This window comes from Magallana gigas, chromosome 2 (genome assembly GCF_963853765.1).
Source record: "Magallana gigas chromosome 2, xbMagGiga1.1, whole genome shotgun sequence".
Classification (NCBI taxonomy): domain Eukaryota; kingdom Metazoa; phylum Mollusca; class Bivalvia; order Ostreida; family Ostreidae; genus Magallana; species Magallana gigas.
In genome coordinates this window covers 41,720,926-41,743,196 of record NC_088854.1, presented here as the reverse complement: position 1 = coordinate 41,743,196, position 22,271 = coordinate 41,720,926, and the positions used below count along the sequence as shown (strand labels likewise).

Genomic DNA, 22,271 nt, shown 5'->3' with positions numbered 1-22,271 from the left:
CACAAGTGGAGAGGTTCAGAGAAAATTATATATGCAGTTGTTTGATGCATTTCACTATCAAAAAGTTTAATCAGCAAACTGCAGGAAGAGTGCCTCAAAAGTACAAGCATTTACTCTGATCTTATATGCAGTACTTTTTTTGTATGCTTATAACCAGTACTAAAAGTGAAGTGTATCCTAAGTAATGAAGGGCGGAACATCCAAGTCATATATTTCTCAATTAAAACCAAGTTAATGCGTGGTGTTGTAGAAATATAAAGGACCCATTAGGTACTAGCTCATTCAAACATTTTAAACATATATCTAATACACATACAGTTCTTGCGCTCGTTGATTTTTAATGCCAACATTTTTTAAGAGGCCCGATGAATCATTGTGCAAATTAAGCTGTTACGGCTTAATGAATATTCCTAGTCGAGGAAACGTTAAAACAAAACGAAGATTGTACGAGAGAGAAGATCTGGTTTATGTATGCATGAATTCATTATGCATGTATATAGATATATAACTGTACAAAACAATTTTTTCACCACAGCAAAATCCTGTGTGCAGGCACTAATAAGCTCAAAGTCAAAAAAATTAAGAAACAAAGCATATAACAATCACATATACATGTACAATGTCGTAACAAGCATATATATACGTAATCCATTGTAGAAGAAAATAAAAAACCGAAATAAATTCTTGTCATCCGTAATCCAGAAATATCTTAATGAACACGCTAGCACCTTTCTGGTTTACAAAGACATTTAGAAATCAGGAATGTCAACTTGAAGACCTTTATATTCTAACATTCCAGTGGTACAGGAGAAAAGTCAAACATAAAATTAGATTTTTCTTAACAAAAAAATACAATTTAAACCACTAAAACTTACATCTCTATACTTTCTGCCATTTATCATATCACCCAAAAAAAATGTTTGAACAACTTGATAAATTTGACAAATTCTGTCTAACAAAGCAGAACAGCTGTTTAAATTTTTGTTGGGGTCTCTCCAGTATTAAAATATGAATTTCGCTTTTAATTAATGAGAAATTTAAACATGCATGATGTATTTTGTTGGTTGATATAAAAGGGGTCACTGAGCGCATTTGACTGTCAGTGACCAAGGAAGATATTTCTAATACATGAACAGGAAATTTTTCAAAACCCAAATAAATCAGTTTCCTTAAATTTGTCTCTATTTGAATAAAATCAAACATTTTTATTAAAGCCACATATGAAATAAATGTATCGATCAATATTTAGTTTTAGGTTTGAATGTTTGCGATAAACTTTTATATACTTAACATGTATTTTAAACATTAAAGTAATGCACTCTTAGATTTTGAAAAAAAAAACATTTACAAAAACACAATTAAGATATTAAAGTGTGAAAAAATTGACATATGTTGGCTTTGAAATTTATAAGAGTGATATATTCTAAATGTGTTGGGATTTACTGGCTGGAGGAGTTTAAAGGGTTTTTTCTAGTCCTAAATTTTAAAAGTCATTGAATGTATACCATCAAAGTGTATATAAACACACAATTCAAAAAAAAAGTTTACACGTATATGTTTAAACTATCAACACTTCTGTGGTAGGTTTTGGTGTTTTTAAATGCGTTGAATGAGCAAGCCCCCTCTTATGATATCACTCCAGTAGGTGTATACAGTGTGGTATTAATCCTTGGTTTTATGTACATTTTTGTTGAACACTTCTGAAGTTTTAAGTAAACAAATTACTTACTGCATGGGAACCAAAACATATTAGTACCCCCCCCCCAACCCAGTAATATATTCAAGTACATGGAAGTCAGTAATTTATTGTTTATAATATAAATTCTGAAAAATTACAGGTATATTGTACATGTTCAGTATAAACAATACAGAGGGGGGAAGGGGGGGGGGGGGTGGAAGAATGTCTTATCTGATTTGGGAAGCTGTACTCTATACAAAGGTACCCTTGCCCCTATTCTCTTTTGAGAAGTGGACAGGCATTGGATGAAGGTCCACTTCTCAAAAAAGAATACCTTGACCCCAATTTTTTTGCACAATTAAACCAAAAGATTTTGCCCTGTTTCAAATTTGTCTTCACAAAGGTTCATTTAAAGAGGAGAGATATAGTTTACTGTTTTCAATCACAATATGGTTCCAAATGACAACTAGGGAGAATAGTAGAGCCAAAATAGGGCAAAAATAGCCCTGTATATCGTACAATTATAAACTACATGAACACTAATGTAGAGTGGAGTAGCTTCAGAGTATTTGCCATAACGATGGAGCATCAGAGAAATTAGAACCAAAAAAAATCTTAATCTATTGAAACAAATGTAGCATATCAATCAGTATTAATTAAACGTTGAAACAAAAAGTAACGCAAAGAAAAAATAAAAATTGAAACCTTTCATTATGTTGATTCCAGTTTCTTACACATATAATTAAATGTATTCATTGCTTTTTTTTCTGATAGACTAGAGTTTATAGATAGTAATGTAAATAGAAGAATAATGCACAATGATGCTGAACAGGTACCCTTATACCAAATGAACCACAGTTATGACATCTCATACTTTTCGAAATGTTTCTTCATAGCTTCCTCGTATTCCGGATTGGCACTGTTCGAGAGTGAAACCGTGCGTTTCTTGTTTTTCATTTTACTTCCTTTCCGCTTCAGGATAGTCTTGAGGTTTTTGAATGGATTTGAAGATTCTTGTGGCACTGGATGCGGTACTTTTTCTTCCATTTTCGGGGTCCCAGGAAGAGAGGAACAGTTCTCGCGAGACAAACTTTCGATGCTGGAGATGGAATGAGGCCGATCTTTTGTCACTAGATCCAAGTTTGAATTTTTATTTAGCATTGGCATGGATCCCGCTGACATCATCGGGGATACCATGAGATGGCCATTACTGTCGTAAGAATTATTCACATCACTATTATCACTTCCCCAACTGACATTCCGTCCACTCTTTTGACCCTTTTTCAGGGACGAAGCACTTCCATGCAAAGAAATATCACGCAGTTCCGCTTCCTCAGGAATAAGATATTCCAAAGAATGATCAGGGTAGCCAGCGATGCTTTTACACTTTTTGTCTCTGCTTTCTCTTGCTTCTTTGCTTCTCCTGCCCAATGAAAACAGGTTTTCCTGACTGCTGTACTGTCGATCTTTCTTGAGATTCCCCTGAATTTCCATACCTGCTTCTGATAGATCTAAGCTGCTTCTATGTTTCCATATAATGTCCTTCACTGAACCAAACGCACCCCTGTTTTTCACTTTCACTTTTGGACTACACGGCACCTCCGCCTCAGCGTTCTGTAAGCTTTCACTGTGTTCCTTCGACAGTCCGTTCTTCCCTTTTCTTGCATAGTGTTCCCTGACCGCTTCGATCAACCTTTGGTTCGTATTCTTTAACTCCTCAATGTCACACTTCTGTTTTTGAATGATGTCGTCCTTCTGTCTTAATAGAAATTTGATATGAGATTTGTCCTTCTTTAACTGTCCTTCCAGGTAGAGTAGATGAGCCAGCACCTCGCCCATCTGTCTGTCCGACTGACACCGCTGGGCCTGCTGCGATTCGTGGCTCTTCTTCAACTGACACTTGAGCGTGGTCACCATGTAGTTACTGCTGGCCTTGCTCTTGGCCAGCTCGGCTTGCAGGTCGCGGATCATTTTCTTGGCTTCACTCAGCTCATCCTTCAGCATGTCTGTTTCGTCTTCCAGCTGAAAATAAATCATACAAAATGATCATCGCAATAAAGTAGCAATCCAATTCACTGATACATCAATATCAGTATCATAATAGACAGAGAGAGAGCCTTATATTTGATAAAACACTCACCACCGTACGAACAATCAATATTTAATATCCCCTAGATTAAGAAATCATGTAATATTGAGTGGGAAAAATCACTGTCAGTTTTTTCATAAATACGACGATGCTAAAAAACCCATTATTACTCCGTGTGACGTAGGTAACGTTACTTTCTACAATAAAAGCCACTGATATTGAAAAATCAATCTGAACTACAAGGTAGAAAGGCTCAGATCCTGTAAGAAGCCCTTACTCTTTGTTTAGTAGAAGTAAATAAAGCAAAAGAAACTGCTATGTAATGTCAATGTTGAAAACAGGGTCGCATTTGTTGGACCATGAAATTGAATGTTATAGATATTATCATGTAGTCTTTCTCTCTCTCTCTTTCTCTCTATTTCTGTTTCCTTGATGTTTAAGACCAGACAATAGACAGTAAAGCTTCCTAATTTTTTCGTTTGCTAATGTGAAATTTGATCAGAACCACATGATGTCCATAAAAAAAAACATTTGGCCTGAAGTAAAAGGAAAAAACAAAAACAAATATCTGAAACATTGAACAATGTTTAAACACAGCGGTGTGGTAATTAAATCAGATCATAGATACATGCCTAAGCTCCAAGCATTTGATCTCAAAACGTAGAGAAATGTAGGTAATTTGTAACAGAGATTTGGTGAACATTGAACTCAAGGCTTTTTGTGTTTTATTTCCACTTGATTACTGAGAAAGTTGATTTATTGTTATTGTGAAAAGAAACCCCTTTCCAGCCCTGTGCACACTGTAAATATATATATTTTCAATGGGTTTTTAAATCTTACCCCCTCTACTGAAATGAAAACCCCAAGAGGAAGTGTTACAGATTTTTAAGATTATTATCTTTTTCGTAAGAAAGATACTACAGTGTATTATATAACATCCAACATGACATTTTTATTTTTTATACTTGCAATGACCAGATAATAGGAAAAAGACCCAGCAAAAATGAGGTACATACATCCCTAATTTGGCTTGCTGAGGAAAATTATGTCATTACGAATATTATTGTGAAACAAAAGATAATGAAGTAAAAAAAAACCACAAAGAGACTTAGAGCATGCATGCAGTGAAAAAAATGTCACTATTCTAAGAAAAAAAATACCCCAGGAGATTCTTGAAAGTAAGTGGCCTAAATTTTCATAGCAATTACCTTGCCACCCAATACATAAAGAAATTTAAGAAAAATAACACGGAATCTTTCACAAAGGGTGTAGGTTGTTATGGTAACCTCTGTGTGTGTGTCACATTATACTTTGGATATAAATAGTTTAACCTGGTAGCATGAGGATCAATCAATTAAACCACATCAAAGAGAGGGGGAAAAAAGCTACCCAGTACTACTGACTCCTTTGTGTAACAGTCCCATAATCAAGTTACTTCCCCTTACAAAGACTGCATGGTCACAGCTAGGAATTCCCAAATCTGAACCACAAATGACACGGGGTATTTCTTAATTGCTGCCATAAAGATAAAAGGAATGAGTAACTGGGGTGTTAGAAAATCGTGACCTACCCCTCAAAACTGCACCACCGTTCAACTCCCCTGAATAAAGCACCTGTATTGTTACATTATTCATGATAAGACTCTCGTCCAATCAATATGCGGAGGGCCCACCAATCACGATTACAACTGTTACGTTATTGTTTTTGACATGAGATTTTGTAGTATTGATCTCCCGTAATTATTATTACATTGCCGACATTCATCATCAATAGCGCAATCAGATAAATATTTCATTGCGGATGAAAAGACAAAATAATGCGGAACAAAAAAACCCAAAAACAATCTTGGAATGAACTGAGGTGTTACGTCTGCACTTTCTGTTATTTCTGGATCATAACATCTGCGTCATACAAAACTGATTCTAACATCTGTAATGTTACATTTAAATACAACGATATTAAAGATTACACCAAATTTCAATCAATAAAATACAATTTATAGAAATCGGCAATCTTTTTGAAAACACCTTACCCTTACAATCAATAGAGTCTTCTATGTTCTATTTCCAATTATGCACAAATTTTATAAGATATCCCAAAATAAATTTAAACAGTCACCAAGTTCACATGTATTGATGAAATGCAAACAGAACGTCTCCGGAATGAAATACAGAAGATTAAGGGACTACAAACCACTATGTAATCAATATGGGTAACAGTTAAAAGATCTACAGAATTTGGACAATTTCCAGTCTCTCTTTGATTCAACATAAAAGGAGTTTTATAACTAAACATAACTGCCAGACCATGTTTGAACTTTTTCTAATCAGAGTTCAACATTTACAATAACATAATTTTCTTACAGAGATCTATAAACATGTTCAAGGAAATAATGTGTTTACATAATACCCAAGTAGTCCACCACACTCAAAAAGACTTAAAGACTAGGGTAAAAGGTTAAAAATCTGACTAAAAGTCTCTTGCAAATTGTGTCCATAAACGTCTTTAAAGCACATGGAAGCAAGAAACTTTCAATGTTTAGAAAGAAAACACTGAAACACCTGAATCTACAAAGCTTAATGAGACGCATGATGTCAAGATCTGTTTTCTATGGAGACAAATGACTTTTTTTTGGTGTGTTTACTGTATCCTAACCCTACGATACATGTACAATAGCCAATACCAAGCTGCCACGACTAAAACAGATGGTTTTCCAAAAGTGCTGAGTAACAACACACATTATTAAGTACCTGGTTTTTCTTTACACCTATCATATAAGAGTAAAAGGTCACCTTATCCAGTAGTTTTATTGCTCGGAACATCCATTATGCTAATTAATATGTTACTAATCACCCTCGCTCTAGTTACCGGAGGGTCATGTTGGGTCATCCTATGGCAATAAAGAACTTCGGAACATAAAACGAACTGGCCTGTCAGAGTATGATAGAAGATCCCTCAGTCCCTCTCCAACAAAGTCTTGTTCTGACACTAGAATTTCCTTCTTCAAACACAATTCCAAATTTTTTATTTAAACCTAATTTGTTTTTGTTTTTTAATACAAAGAATATATAAACTTTCATTTAAGCAGAGGAGTGCTATACGCAGCACATAAAACACCGAATATTTGACCAAGATTAACAAGTTTACAAACCACAAGGAAGCAAGTTTAATTTTATGCAAAAAATCACTGTCATGATCATGTGCTTTTACGTAAAAAATAAATAAAAAAATGAACAAGAAGAGAAGTGTTTGTTTGCATCACTGGATCAAAGAAAGAAGCCACCAAAAACAGAAATGATCAAAACAGGAAGGAGACTGAAGATTTCTAATTACCTAGCAACACGGCCCATCAATCACAATGAGACTGGCCTGTTGCATGCAGGATTTGCTTTTCGAGATAAGTCCGGTGCTTAATCACAATTATCCTCTCTAATACCTGACAGAGAGTCCCTCACTAATACTGCATCAGGAAACATGAAAACAAAGTTAAAAACCTATTGTTTGATTAACAGTGTAACACACTGCTGCTACAGGGAGATTGCAAGTCTTTAAGTTCATTGAAATTGATTGATTTTTAAATACACACAAATTATGTAGTAAAATATGATACTAATCATTGGCCTCCAATGTAGAATCTGGATTTTGGACCACCCTAAATACAATATTTATTCTATAAAACCAATAACAATTTATACATGTCCATTATATATGCCAACACCATTTCCTGCCTTCATTATAATACAGCACATATCAGAATGAAACCAGTCAATAAATCTTCGCTACACCTGAACCAAGCACCAAGTAGAAGGCGATACTTTCATTATTGCAGCTACAGGTGCATGCATTCTAATGAACTTTATATCTTCTGAAGTTCTCACCGATTTCAGAGAGAGATTGCACTATAGCACCATTGCAGACAACACATGTTTCTCAGCATTTGTTATACTTAAGGTACTACAATCTTCTATTGCTTTGCATGAATTCCAAAATAGTTTTTACAAGTTTTACAAATGCCCCAGAAGGTGTAACCTCCCTGCTATGTTTGATTTTCAGACTGTTCAAACATTGTAAATGCTTCAGCCAGCCTGCACTCTCAGATTATAAGGTCTGCACTGTTAGTGGTAACTGCTGACCCTATTCTTGTTGGACCCTAATTTGTCTGATTGCCATAAAAGCATTTACAGTCCAAAAACTCTGAGTGCCCGCTTCTCTGGAGCCACTTAACAGACCAAAGATTTGCCGGTCATTAGGAAGAATGTGATAGAAGTCAAGGAGACACATGTCCCCATTGACTGCTTAACGAACTAGTCTGCTAATTTACTAGGGCACTAGGTGAAAGAAAGCATGATTCAATGTAAACACCGACTTTTTTCTTGTTCATTTGGGCCCTCATTGATATGTTTGTGATTTTAAATGAAATTTCTGTAATGAGATCATCCTCTGACAGGAGAGAGAGAGAGAGAGAGAGAGAGAGAGAGAGAGAGAGAGAGAGTTATTAATGCTTTTCTAGGGGTATATAATCCACTTACCAAAGTGAGAGATCTTTGTTCCACTAAATGTACTATCTAGGAAGCAATGTGACTGGCATATATTAATTTTGCTGACACATACTCTGGATCCACTTTATATCAGACATAAATTTTTTTAATACCCTTTTGATATTGAAAAGAATTTTCCTTTGTGATTACTACGTGGAACAATCGCCTTCAAGCTCTCTCTCTCTTTCTCTCTAATATAAGAACATAAAATGACCTTTTTGATCCTCACAATCAATTTACCTTTACAATTAAATGTAGTGGCAACCTCAGAACACTTGCATTAACAATACAAATATGAACAAAATGTTTGGCGAATCTACTTATCATTGCCAGAAGGCAACAGTTAAATCATTTGATCAATATATGTAAATGAAACAAGCCGAAACATTGATCAAGTCGTTTCCTGATCCAAAACCTGAATTTTACTGCCATATCCATAGATTGTATTACAAATATATTCAGCACTTCTCTTAACCAGTGTGTTATAAGCTAAATAGATTTTCTTTTTCTGCCTCATTAAACAAATTCATTGAATCTAACCTTGTCATTCATTTCCATTTTGAGAAGAAAAAAGAAAAATCACGTAATAAATCCTCTCATTCTGAATATCCTCACTGAACTAACTCCTTTTTCATCCTTGGCAATGAAAGTTCACCATGATCAGCAGATATTGAAACAGCACACTGTATAATCATAATTCGTCTATAATTTCCTTCTTCTGTTTAATACGCTATGGTAAGTCGTCCGACAGTCAAGCAACCGGTAACAATCTCTCACCTTTACCAAAGCATAATATCACTATATGCCAGCTAGTCCAGGTAGAGAAAAGGTCTTGCTCGATCCAAGCACACTACACACAAGCCTATCGATAATTGAACCTAGTCACTAGAATGTTTGAGTAGCAAACACACACACACAGTAGTATTGGCTTGAAGAGAGAACGGCCGGTATTCTGTTATAAAGCCACTGGGTAAATACTTCCTAATAAGCGGCCCTTTTCTTCCCACATCGTCAAATCTGACCGCTAAAACTGTTTTTGTATAAATTCATGAATAAGGCACCGGGGTCACTGCGATCATTATAATGCCCCAAACCAGAGGATGTTTGTGACCGATGGTTCTCTCCCAAAGAATTGAAAAACACTAAGGAGCTTACACTACGTTATGTGGTTTTTTAAATTAAGAATAAAGAATTAAGAGAACGCGATGACTCGCTATGAAGTAATTAACATTTATGTATTTTAGGTCTCACGTTTGTGTACACTGCCTTGTAATAAACAGATGGGAGCTCTTCATGTATATTTACACATGTAATTATATCTCTGTCTATATATATAAGTATACCACAGTTTGGCCCTAACTGATGCCATCCCCGAAGCTATCATTACTTCATTTTATCTCTCTTTACAATTTATTATACTTAGTATCAACCTACTATGAATAAGTAAGGGTTGGGTCAACTCGAGGTTTTCTGTCTTGGTGTGTAGTATGTCATTTTGTCATTAAGACCATATAAAAGACCGCCACTTCCCAGATTGTTTATTAACATATTTTCCTGTGTTTAAACCACTGTTTTTATAAACAAGCCTCTCCAGGGCAATTTGTTCATCCCATGGTTCAATATGATAAGTCCCAATCACTTTGTAAACTGTTGAAATGATAAGCGAGGGGGCAGTTTTAAAAACAATGAATGTACAAATCAAATTCTGGGATATATCAAAAATATCTGCAAGGTGAATATCAAAGGGTGGGGTAGAGAGGAGTTTATTAGGGTGGGGCTCCTATTCTTGCTTCAACTCAATCATTGCAGGATATGCAGCATACATGTATGCAACCAAGTTCAAATAATTTTACACCTCTCCAAATTTTGTAGATTACCATTATATTTCAGTAATTTTTAGTGTCTATCCTTATTCATATGGATCATCTGTCATCTTACACAATTGCTTACATATAAGTGTCTTCTAATTAAATATTTAAAAAACCAGAAAATAAAAAAGTGTGAAAACTTGACATTCAAAAGAAAAAGCAACAAATGAATAGAAAGAAAAAATCATTACTATAATAAACAACAAGAAAAGGGGCTTTTCACATCATTACAATTTGACATGGCTAATGATGCAGACCCTGAGAAACTTAGACAATTTAAGGTTACCGCAGTGTAATAGTGTGTATTTTTTAATGACCTTGCTTCAGTGGAAGGGGGGGGGGGGGGGGTCACACAGACTGTATTTAAACCTTTTAAACACTTCAATAAAAAGGAAATTACTGTCTGCCACCCTTGAAAACAGCTTTTGTGTAGACTAAAAAAAACCTCAACCATACAAATTAGCAGCTACATTCAAAACTGCTGAAAATATCTTTGCAAATTAAATGAACTAGAAGCAATGATTTGTAACCAACACTCCATGGCTTACCAGAAGTAAAGTAGGCCAATAAAGGACCAAAAACCAAATTATTATAACTGTGCTGATTGTTTGGTTACCAAACTAGATGCAAATATACTCCCCAAGCCCCAAAAGATTAGATAATATTCCTTTATTGTCACAGTCCAGAAGAACTATGCATCAGCTAGTGTCCATGATAAAATTTACTGGTGTATCTGTAGTAACTTCCTGTTATGTACCAATTAAGGTTTTCCCGAATAAGTGGAAGTTGATGGACATTAAAGTGTGGACTTCCATGCAGGAAATTTTCTCCTTCTTCATTCAAAGTTCTCAATATACCTGTACATAATTGTCTTTTTTTTCATTGTTTCCCCAATTTTAATTCAAAGTTATATTTCCATCTATAAAAACAATTTAATGGAAGAAGCTTTACAGAGGAGCCTCATGTAAATGTATATATGCATCAGTTAGCCTTACAGGTCAAGAGCCTCTTCAAAGCTGTCATAATGTTAACATGCCAAATCATTGTGTGGCTTCCTTTGGCTCCGATTTTCCCCACTCGGTGGTTTTGGGGGGTGGTCAAGTGGTCACTCAGTCGTGTTTCCCAGACGTCAGACAATGTACTCTTCACTTCCTCTCTCCAATGATGACTCTGCTGTATCCAAGATGTCCCCAATCAACAAAATGACCATATATATGTCACGAGAAGTCAAAAAGAGCCAGAAGTGTTCAGATGAATGACCTGCACCTTTTTTTGTACCTATAGCTAATACCTGTATACACCTATGTTGGAGCCAGTGTTTAATGGAGAAGTGCATTAGCATGTGGTGACACCATGTCTGGCAAAGATTTTGGGTCACAATTTTCATATTCATTATCTTGGTCTTTCATGTGCTTAAATTTGCATTTCAATTTGAAATTAGCCATTCTGAATTTTAGATTAACAGGCATTATGTAAACAATATCAACATTTTGGTCATTTATGAATATCTTCGAATAATTTGAAATCCTTAAAAAAAAGAAAATTCTCAAAATCTATTAAAATGGTAGTTTAAACCTATGAAAACAGACCCACAGCTTTAATTCCCTATGCTTTTAATATATTTATTTATATAGATTTGACGTCAATATCATTTAAAAAGTTCTTTTTTGTGTCCAGATGTTTTAGATGATAAAATAGACTAAATTTACTGACACATTTGAAACAAGCCAAATACCTATAGCCTTGAACATTTCCAATTTAAACCATATGTGACATGGACAAAGAAGGAGATACCAGTACCTCAGGTAAAAATCAACTCAAAAATTCAAACTCACTCATCCCATCTGTGTCAATGCCCGAAGAGAAACTACCTTTTTCAGTGTTTCAATCTGTTACCAATGTCTGGGGGAGGAGGGGTGAATCATGAAGATATCAACTATCAAACATGGCATGTCTACAGTCAGTTAAAAGAGGAACTGAGCCCATGTCTCCACTATAGTTTACAGACAGTATATATGCACGATTGCACCTTTACCTTAATTTAGTTAGTTCTGAAAAACTATGACGACATGTATCTCTACATAAGAGATATTTAGTCAGTGCTTTCATATATCTTTGGCCAAGTAACAGAACTGCATGGGCTCTGTCAGCAAAGTAAAAAAAAATTGGCCACTTTAAAATTTTGATTTTGTACCAAATATATTACCTCCAATCAGTTTGGAAAAGAGCAAGAAACTTTGGCCAAAGTCTCTGATATATTATTAAATACCTTCATACATGTCCTCTCTCTGGCTGGCATGACTTCTACTAGCTACCATTCATAGTTTCCGGTGTCTGACTCCCATGTACCACTCTAAGGGAGAGACTGTGAGCTCACTGCTGACGTAGATAATATCTACATTGTGTGCTAGCTCACTTCAATTACTCCCCATGATATCATCAATATACCCCCAAACTCTGCCATCTTAAACTGCCATCAAACCTTTTGTTTGTGTGTACATTGTGTTAAGTTATTTTGAAACCTAAACTGCTACATTACGTACCTTTAGTGTTGGGACACCCACAAATATATACTTTCTTGAACAACAAAAGATTTCATTTATCTGAGTAGCAAACAAAAAACCTGGAACCAGCCCCTTGCACACACAAGGCAGTGAGTCACTGAGCTTTGCCAGACATCATCCTACTGAAATCACACCACAGCATGATCTGTCATTGGGAGATGGAGAAAACAATGTGCAGCAAGATTATATCAATTACCAAAGAGCACAAAAAAATGTACTTATTGGAAAAATTGCAACGTTTGCACTTCAGCACTCCAAATTCTGAGTGGCATTGACCTTTAACAATAAGTCCTTGACATTTGCTTTCAAAACATAGGTTCATCTTTGTCTGGGATGCTGTACTACTTCATCCAAAAACACTGAAAACATGGAAGGATAAACAAAAGATGAAGTTCTGGCATGAGTTTTACTTATTATTATTACCATAAATTCTTTATGAATACCAGTAAAATAATTAAAGATTGTGTTTTAACTGTCAATGATGTAATGCTTCTAGATTATAATCAATTCATTGGTGATTACAGAAATAGATTCCAAACACACTGACGTGCTTTCACTCACTGAATTTCTAACCCTGGCTGACAAAATATACCATCCTTCACTCAGAGAAGGCTCACTATCTCTCAGACGTAAGATATCTGTATCATTTCAACAGTGAGCTACAATTCATTGTGAAGCCGTAAATGTAGAACCCTGTGCTTCAAACAGACATGTAGCAGATCGTGAATCTAGCATAAAAAACTGCGGACAAAGCTCTACAATGTGCCATATTAAGAGAAACCTGAGCATTTCCGTTGTCGAAAACAGTGGGAAAACAGGCAACATTCTGACATTGATCAGGATTAAATCCTGTGCCTAAAATCATCTCCCCCAAGTTAGAGGTGTCAATATTCTACTGCACTCTTACATAGGTGTTAAGTAAACAGAAGACAAACAAAACTGTTGAATAAATTCAGGCATTCAACCTTTTTTGGATAAACATTTTAAAATATCAGAGTTCAGAGAGTGCTTCGAAGAAAAACTTGAGTAATATGGAAATTATGGTAGCATTCAAGGATGAATTGTGCTTTAAACTCATAAAATTAATGTTTACCGGTACATGTGATAAAAAATTGTTTGTTTATATCACATTTGACATTGCTATGCATCATGCATTTATGTTTCCCACATCAAGGGGATTTAATTTTGAGAGATGATATTTCTCTAAGACATTTAACTTTCAATAAAATAAAATGTAATGTATATATGGTACATGTACTTTAAAGCCACTAGGTCTGAAAATTAGCCAAAATGATTCATCCTTTCTTAATTTTTTTTTCTATTTTTCAATGGCCTCAATTAGGTTCATTTGAAAATTAAATACCAGTTTTTTAATTAATTACAAATCTTTTATTCTGATTTTAATCAATTCATGATGTGGGATACCTTTTCAAACCTTCAATTTCCTCCCTCAATGTTGTCCACATTTGTTAAAAATATTTGAAATCAGAGAACTTTATCAAAGATTCTGGAATTCACTAACAAAGAAACCATCCTAATGAAGTTTGATGTCCACAATAGCTAGTGATGTAACTCACTTTCAAAGAAATTAACAAAAGCAACTCTAAGTCAAAGACATTTAGCAAAATGAGTTACTGACTCACTGTCACAGATACATTTAGCGAAACAACTGACTGTCAAAGATAGTTAGCAAAACAACTGACTGTCAAAGATACATTTAGCAAAACAACTGACTGTCAAAGATATTTAGCAAAATGAGTTACTGACTCACTGTCAAAAATACATTTAGCAAAACAACTGACTGTCGAAGATACTTTTAGCAAAATGAGTCACTGACTCACTGTCAAAGATACATTTAGCAAAACAACTCACTGTCAAAGATACCTTTAGCAAAGATACATTTAGCAAAGAAACATTTAGCAAACCAACTCACTGTCAAAGATATTTAGCAAAACAATTCAATGTCAAAGATATTTAGCAAAATGAGTCACTGACTGACTGTCAAAGATACATTCAGCAAAACAACTGACTGTCAAGGATACATTTAGCAAAACAACTGACTGTCAAAGACATTCAGCAAAATGAGTCATTTTCACAGCAAAATTTCAAACAAGACAATACACTGTTCAATGCAACAAAGAAGTACCTTGTCAAAGTCTTACTCTATGACACACAACATCAAACAGAAAGTCTAATATATTCTGACAGGAATTTTTAGTGAACCTTAATTTTTTTTTTTTCAAAAATTAACTGAGAGTTTGAGATAACAAAACATCATCAATTATTTTGACTCTTCTTATGACATGGATTGCATTTCAGAACCTGTACTTTAAAATATCTCTGAACCCACTTGTTATCTGAAGAGGAAAACATTTTGACAGTTATTGGATAGTTAAAACTCTTGTTTGTTTGGAGGACGTTTTTGCATAAAGGCATGTGGGAAGATCTTCTACAGAATTTAAAGAACAGTTTATCATTTGATATTTTTTCATACTAAATCCATGTCCTTGAAGAACTATGATTTTGCAACGATTATGAACGCACCTTATTTGGAAGTAAACCACCCTCCCTCTAAAAAAACAAACAAACAGAATTTAGGTCGACATATGATACACCTTTCATGACACAGATAAATCTGTTTTCTTTAGAATTTAATAATTTACCTAAAAGGGTCTATTTGTGTTTTCAACAGACCAGACTTGTGTGGCAGCATGCCCTTGAAAACCATTAAAAACTAATCAGTACAAACATATTAATGAACAGATCCAGGTCACGTTGATGATTTGTAGGAAATCACACAGAAGACAATTTTTCATCACCCCTGTACCGCTTGTGCCTCTTTCTGGATCAAAGGACAAGCAGACTTTTTGGCTACCAAACATACTGCCTAAAAAATGAATCACATTGTTCCCCAACAAACAAGGGTGACATGGGTTAATGTGTATTCCGCAAGAGATTTCATTGAGGGAAACTCAGTGCAAGACCAAACCAAGGTCTTGCTAAAGACGCAAAAAAACAAGAGAGTGAAGGGAAAGACCTAGACTGAAGTTACTTAAGAATGTAAAGTACATACCGCCTGTTCTTTCTCTGTGGGTTGGTTGTCTGTTTGGATCATCATAGAAACGGATTCTTGTAGATCTGTTTGTGTTGCTTGCTCTATGAAAGGTGTCTGGGTAGGTTGTTTTGATGCTTCTGCATCATCTTCTTTCTCCTCCTCCTCCTCATCATCATCATCATCTAGCACTTCTTCTTCCTGAACACAGTTCAGGTTTTCTGCTTCTGTTTGGACTGATTGCTCTGCACTCTCAGGTTGAGAAATAGAGGTTTCCTTATCACACACTTCAGTCTTCTGAATATGGTCTGTAACATCCGTTTCAGTCTCTTTGTGCTCACACTGGACCTTTTGGTCAATAGTCTGAGTTTCCATTGAGCCAACTTCTTTGGCAGGTGTTTCACTGCTTTGGTCTTTTGATTCTTTCATCACTGTTTGTGTTGATGATGTCTCCAGTTCTCTTTCATCAGTTTGAACTGACTGATCATTGTTTATCACTTTTTTTCTCTCTACTTTGGATGTTTCATCACAACCATCATCATTATCATCATTTTCACTCAAAACTTCTGTGACAGTTTCAGATTGTGTAGCATTAATTTCTGTACTTGCACTCTCTTCTGAAATATCATTCTCTCTATGACCTTGTGCATCTGCTTGGTTTGTTTCAGAAATGACACCATCCTTTTGGGATCTGTCAACATTGGATACCTCTGTTTCTTGGCTATCTGCATTTTGCATTTCTAGGACTTGCTGATCACTATCCAGTGTTTGATTTTCTTTGGAAATGTCATCATTTATCTTTTGCTTGACACTGGTAGAACTCTCAGACAGATTTGTGTCTACTTCAGTACCAATATCCTTTTTTGCTTCAATTATTGATTTGTTTTCCCTTTGTGCACTCTCACTGTCACCATTTGTGTATTCAAGGCTGTTTTCAGAGTCTTTAGAGGCATTGTCTTTCAAAATACTGTCAGAAATATCATTAGGCTCAACACCCACACTATCTGATGACTGTGTTGTTTCAGATCTGGACTCTGGATCTACACTAGAACCACTTTCACTTTTGTCATTGGAGTGTTTATCAGACTGGTCACTTTTACCTTCTGAATCATCCACATTGTCTGATGACTGTGTTGTTTCAGATCTGGACTCTGGATCTACACAAGAACCACTTTCACTTTTGTCATTAGAGTGTTCATCGGACTGGTCATTTTTACCTTCCGAATCATCCACATCCACATCTGATGTCTTGGTAATTTCAGATCTGGACTCTGGATCCACACTTGAACCACTTTCATTTATTTCATTAGAATGTTCCCCTGACTGGTCATTTTTACTTTGTGATTCAATGATATTTTCATCCACATTTTCTGGTGACTGAATTATACTGGACTCCGGATCTACACTAGAACCACTTTCAGTGATTTCTTTAGAATGTTCCCCGGACTTGTCATCTTTATTTTTTGATTCAGAAACATTTTCAAGTTTAGAATCCTCATTGTCCAATGCACCACATTCAACCTTTAAGTCCTTTTCACTCTCTGTTGAGTCTGGAATGCTTTCACTACCCTTCTCATTAGATGAGTCACAATTACCATGATCACTCTCTAAATTTTCTCCCTTCTGCTTTTTATCAGTATCATTTTCTTTTTTATCTTGTCCTTTGTCATCAGGTTCTTCTTCAACATGCTTTGAAGCAGTTTCATCATTGCTCTCACTGTTCTGATGACAAACACTGTTTGTATCTTCACCTTTCACAGACTCCTTTGAGTTTTCACCAGACTCATCAGGTGATGTCTCAGCTGAGCATGTCTCACTTATTTTTTCCTTGCACGGCTCTAATAACTCGTTTTCACTTGAGTTCATTTCTGCATTTTCCTCCTGAAGATGCATTTTGTCGTCTGCTGGACTTTCACCACTTCCATCAACAGGGACCTCCATGTCGTTAGGTTTGTTAGCACTTTCACTTTGTTTGTCTTTAGTATCTTCAGTTCCTTCCTCGACACCGATATCAGATGCGTCCAATGCCTGATGAACTTTGTTTTCCTTGCCAGTTTCCTGGCTATTGTTGCCTGCCATATCTAAATCAACATTCTCTGTTTCTTTGATATCATTTTGATCAGAGTCATTAGAATCAGTTTTCACTTTGTCTTCTCCATTCGGTTTCCCCGAGTCTTTGTCATCTTCAGTCTTTTCACATTCAACGTCGGAACCCTCGGAAATATGAAGCTCACAGTTTTCACTGGTCTCGCTCAGATCACCTTCACTTTTATTTTGTTTCAACATTGTTGTTGCGTTGTCACTGAGTTCTAGGCTTTCACTCTTTGCAATGTTTTTATTGACATCTGTCATGGTATTTCCGTTACACTGTTTAGACAAATTCTCATTAAAATCCACGTCGTTGCTTGCTACCTTTTCTTTGTCTGAGGAGTTTTCCTCAATGTTGCTCTCACTGTTTGACTCCATCTTGCTCACTATTTGCATAATCTACCTGTAAATAAAATATCAATGATGAATTATTAATTAACGCGGTACCGAACATTAATCTCTGCACATGTCGATATCCATGCCTGAAACGCTGAATTTCTGCGAATTAAAACCAGTGGACCCTAGCTATGATTAAGACATGGTAATAAAATAATAATATAGATCTGATGAGGTATATTAGCACATACTATTACCATATAGTTTTACTACTCCTTTGAAGATAATGGCATATAAATGGCTTTGCCATGTCTTATATATGATATACTCCATATCTAGACCAGCTAGTCTGTCACACATAAAAAACTGATGTACAACTAGCCACAACATTCAACATCTAGGGCCATCACAAGATTTAGAGTCACCACATGCTTTTACATGAAGGACAAAAAAAAAACATGAAGGACACCTTGATTTTGTTTGGAAAAACACCTCACCAACTGCTAATGTCTTATGAAGACAAGAGCTATAGCTCGAGAATTCCATTCAGCATTTTCATTGTAATTAACATTCCGTCTATCCATATAATGATCGACCCAGAATTTAACACCGTGCTCTCTTTCTTGCCCTATGAAAGTACCCTGTCATTATGTTGTGTAATGGGCAGAGATTCCCTACAAGGTATGTTTAAGAAGGAGAGAGAAGTTTTACTTCATGAATACACATAAGGGCAGGTGTTAAGATCTAACATGGCTGGGAGGTATCATAAAAGTTTGTATATATACATAAATTTCTCAATCGCCTATCTCGGACTCCTCCGAACTTTTGATTGAGTCCCCATTAAGTGCATTTTTTCCTTGTTTCGAAGACAAGGATTGATTCAAGACATCATACCACACAATCTAAAATATGTCCATAAATCAATAAATGTCATCTTTGATCCATTACACAGTGGCCTTAAAAGAACAAAATGGGGTTGAAACGGAAAAAAATGACCTTTTAAATGTTTCTTCTCAAATCTGTATGAATTGTTGACCCAAAACTAAGAAGGTTATAGAAAAATCTAATATAGTCTGCAATGGCAGACCTTCTTTCTTACGGCTATGAATAGGTGTCAATATAAAAATGATAACACTCTAGACTAATTTCCTTGAGAATAATTTTTTTTTCATCTGAACGTGTATTTCAGTGACAACCAATGAACAATGTACTTATCCGATCTTCTGCACGATACATTGTGCCGTTTGAGAATTGTTGTCACACACTGTATTTTTAGAAGGCAACTAAATGGAATTGTTCATGCCCTTAAAGTATTTATGCATATTGCCTTGAGGTAAAACACGAATTTGTACAGAATATATCTCGCACCAATGCAAGTCCAATATCTTTACAGCATTAATTACAGGGGTTACTCATTAATATGTGCATTTACAGATAAGCTAATGTCTTAAGGACTAATATTTGTTACTGTAAATTAATTTGAAACAAAGTATACAATTAGTGCACAAAATCTCCATTGGAAATTATTATAAGAGTGAATTTCAAACAATAATTCATGCGATTTCATAAACAATTAAAAATTAAGTTTCATATACCTACCAGCATGGATTAATTGCATGTATTTCATTAGATTTTACTTCCTCTAATAACAAAAATAATAAATTATGTCCGCAAAAAAATTACATTGACACTGGAATCAACATCCTCTTTGTGAAATGAGACGCACTAGATGGTTTGGTTCATGGAAATTTGTTGAATCAGATTTAAATTAGCTGTTCACAACAAAGAAATTTGGAGAATCAAGCGACAAGTAGATCTTTCCAACTGTAATGACTCATCTTCAATGATTATCCAATTAAATAGGAATTAAGATGCAATTTCTGTAAATTTCAAATCTCCTTCTGAGACAGATATCAAATCCAATAAAGAATTAATACCGTACTAAGTCAATTTACCTCTTCTAAATGGATTTCTAAAATAAAATTTACCTTGTCATGCTATGAAGAATTTGTATAAAACGAAACACCCCACTTAAAATCCTTTGAAAAGGAATATCACGCAATGAAAACAATATAAACTCCGCTGAAAAGAATTTTATCCACTCAAAGTCTTGGCGAATATACTTCTGGGGAACAACTCCATTGTCTGAGAGGTCTCCATAAGTCACTGCCGGATAACTCTGACCTGACAAGACCAATTCACTTCCATCACTTTAACCTAGCTAGCTAATACACCGCTTGCTATAAAGTATGGTAGGCAGACAAAACTAAAGGCGAATTTAGCTCGTCACTGGAAAATGCACAGAGCCATACCTGACAAAACGTTTACCTGGGCTGAAATATACTGTTGTAAAACTCTTCAAGTGAATCATTATTTTGAAAACCCTTCAGGCTAAATTTTAACAGGATAACAGTTTTTCAACGGTAGACATTTTTAAAAAGAAGAAGTTCTAATTTGGCCACAGGATCTCTGATCTTAGTGATCTGTTGACAAGATTTGGCTTGATTACATCGATGATGGTGTAACTAGTCTGTGTTTGACTAAGTACTGATGTGGCCACGCAATACTGACCACCCATACTAATGCTTCAGTAATATGTAATACATACGTATAACTGAATGTTGTTACAGTATATTACATGATCAAAGGACTAATGTACATGCAATTTGTTGACCTGTGCAGATCATAATCTCCTCGATGTCAAAAATTTATTCCGTTTATCATCTTCAATGTTAAAAATCTATATCATAATGTGAGCTGTCAATTTTATTTATATCAAATATTTAATACTAATTAAAATTATTCTTTATTTAATTCAATTATTTATTTATAATAAATATACTAAATTCCAGATAGATGATGCATTCTTTATTTACAATGGGAAAATGTGTACAGTAATTCTAAACCCTAAATGTCTCATCTTATGACATAAATAGGTCCTGGATATTAAGTGCATATATGTACAACTATTTACAATGTAGGCCTTAATAAATAGAAACATTTCGAAACTGGCAACTTTTTCAGAAAATTCAGGCCAATTCTAGGAATGTTTTACAATTTTAAACACCCACTGAATAAAATGAATACAGAAGTATTCTGCAGAAATGTTAATTCTTACACTCCAGTGTTAGATCTATCAAGTTTGAAATCTTTTCTTTGACAGACCGTAAAATCTATTTAATTCCAAAAAAACAACAGCTATCACCATGCTATCTTGATAGGCCATTGACACCTTACAAAAATCAAGGTGCCTACAACATATTTAAGGGGATTTAAGGGTCAAGCTCTACCGAACCTTCAAATGAAAATTTGATATAATATTTAAGTACTGAAATTAATTATAGCTACGTACCGCTTATGTTCTATACTCTCATGAACTTGTCCTTGTTTTAATCCACTGGGACTGGCTCTAACGTTAGTTTTTTGCAAGGAATCTGCTGTACAAACATTTGGGATGCCTGAATAAAGGTTGCTTTATCTTATCTTCTGTGTTGATCGACAGTTGTAGCAAGAAAGTATAAGAAAATTCGGCGTAATGATGGTAGCCTACTGCGCAGTGAATCAAAATAAGACTGCAAGAGTTACCGTTTACATCACTAATGCTTCCATTGCCTGCATTGTCAATTAGAGTTATCGTTCTTTCTTCAGCAAACGAAAGTTTGGGGGGGGGGGGGGGGGGGGTGTTGGTTCTTTCAGTATGAGAGAATGAAACTCAATACGTTTCCTCGGGTAACGAACATCTTACTTCCAGAAACTTTACTCCCACGTGTGTCTGATTTACATATTTTTTCATAACATTTCTAAAAAAAAATAAATAAAAACAACAAAAACTAAACCCAATACAACGATGAAATTAAATTAAGCCAAATATATTTTAGGCCCTTAATCATAAATTAACTTAGTTTGGGTATAATATAAACTTTTTATACAAGTGGATGATCTGATATAGATCATGGTGGAGAGAGAGAGAGAGAGAGAGAGAGAGAGAGAGAGAGAGAGAGAGAGAGAGAGGCTGTATGTGTTACATCAACTATATATAGTTTTGTGCGTGTGTAATA

At 35.1% G+C, this 22,271-nt stretch overlaps 1 protein-coding gene across 8 annotated transcripts; it reads right to left on the bottom strand.

The window, feature by feature from the left end:
• Positions 1-442: 442 nt before the first annotated feature.
• LOC105333705 (dentin sialophosphoprotein) lies at positions 443-21,741 on the bottom strand. 8 transcript variants are annotated; one of them, XM_034445095.2, is made up of 3 exons: positions 21,566-21,741; positions 15,811-18,280; positions 443-3,700 (listed from the first exon to the last, which is right to left on the bottom strand). In XM_034445095.2, the coding sequence occupies exons 2-3, from the start codon at positions 18,271-18,273 to the stop codon at positions 2,537-2,539; spliced, it is 3,627 nt and encodes a 1,208-aa protein (XP_034300986.2). In that variant the 5' UTR covers positions 18,274-18,280; positions 21,566-21,741; the 3' UTR covers positions 443-2,536. The 8 variants fall into 8 exon arrangements, with proteins under 8 accessions (XP_034300986.2, XP_065932755.1, XP_034300983.2 ...); XM_066076683.1 differs by lacking the exon at positions 21,566-21,741 and adding an exon at positions 20,542-20,565; XM_034445092.2 differs by lacking the exon at positions 21,566-21,741 and adding an exon at positions 20,202-20,519.
• Positions 21,742-22,271: the final 530 nt, after the last annotated feature.

What these genes read in the sequence shown, in the direction of transcription:
- LOC105333705 (XM_034445095.2), bottom strand. Translation starts at nt 18,273, where the DNA reads ATGCAAATAGTGAGCAAGATGGAGTCAAACAGTGAGAGCAACATTGAG. An exon ending in CCACAGAGAAAGAACAGGCG is followed by an intron (nt 3,701 to 15,810) that starts GTATGTACTTTA and finishes ATTTATTTTCAG; the next exon opens with CTGGAAGACGAAACAGACAT.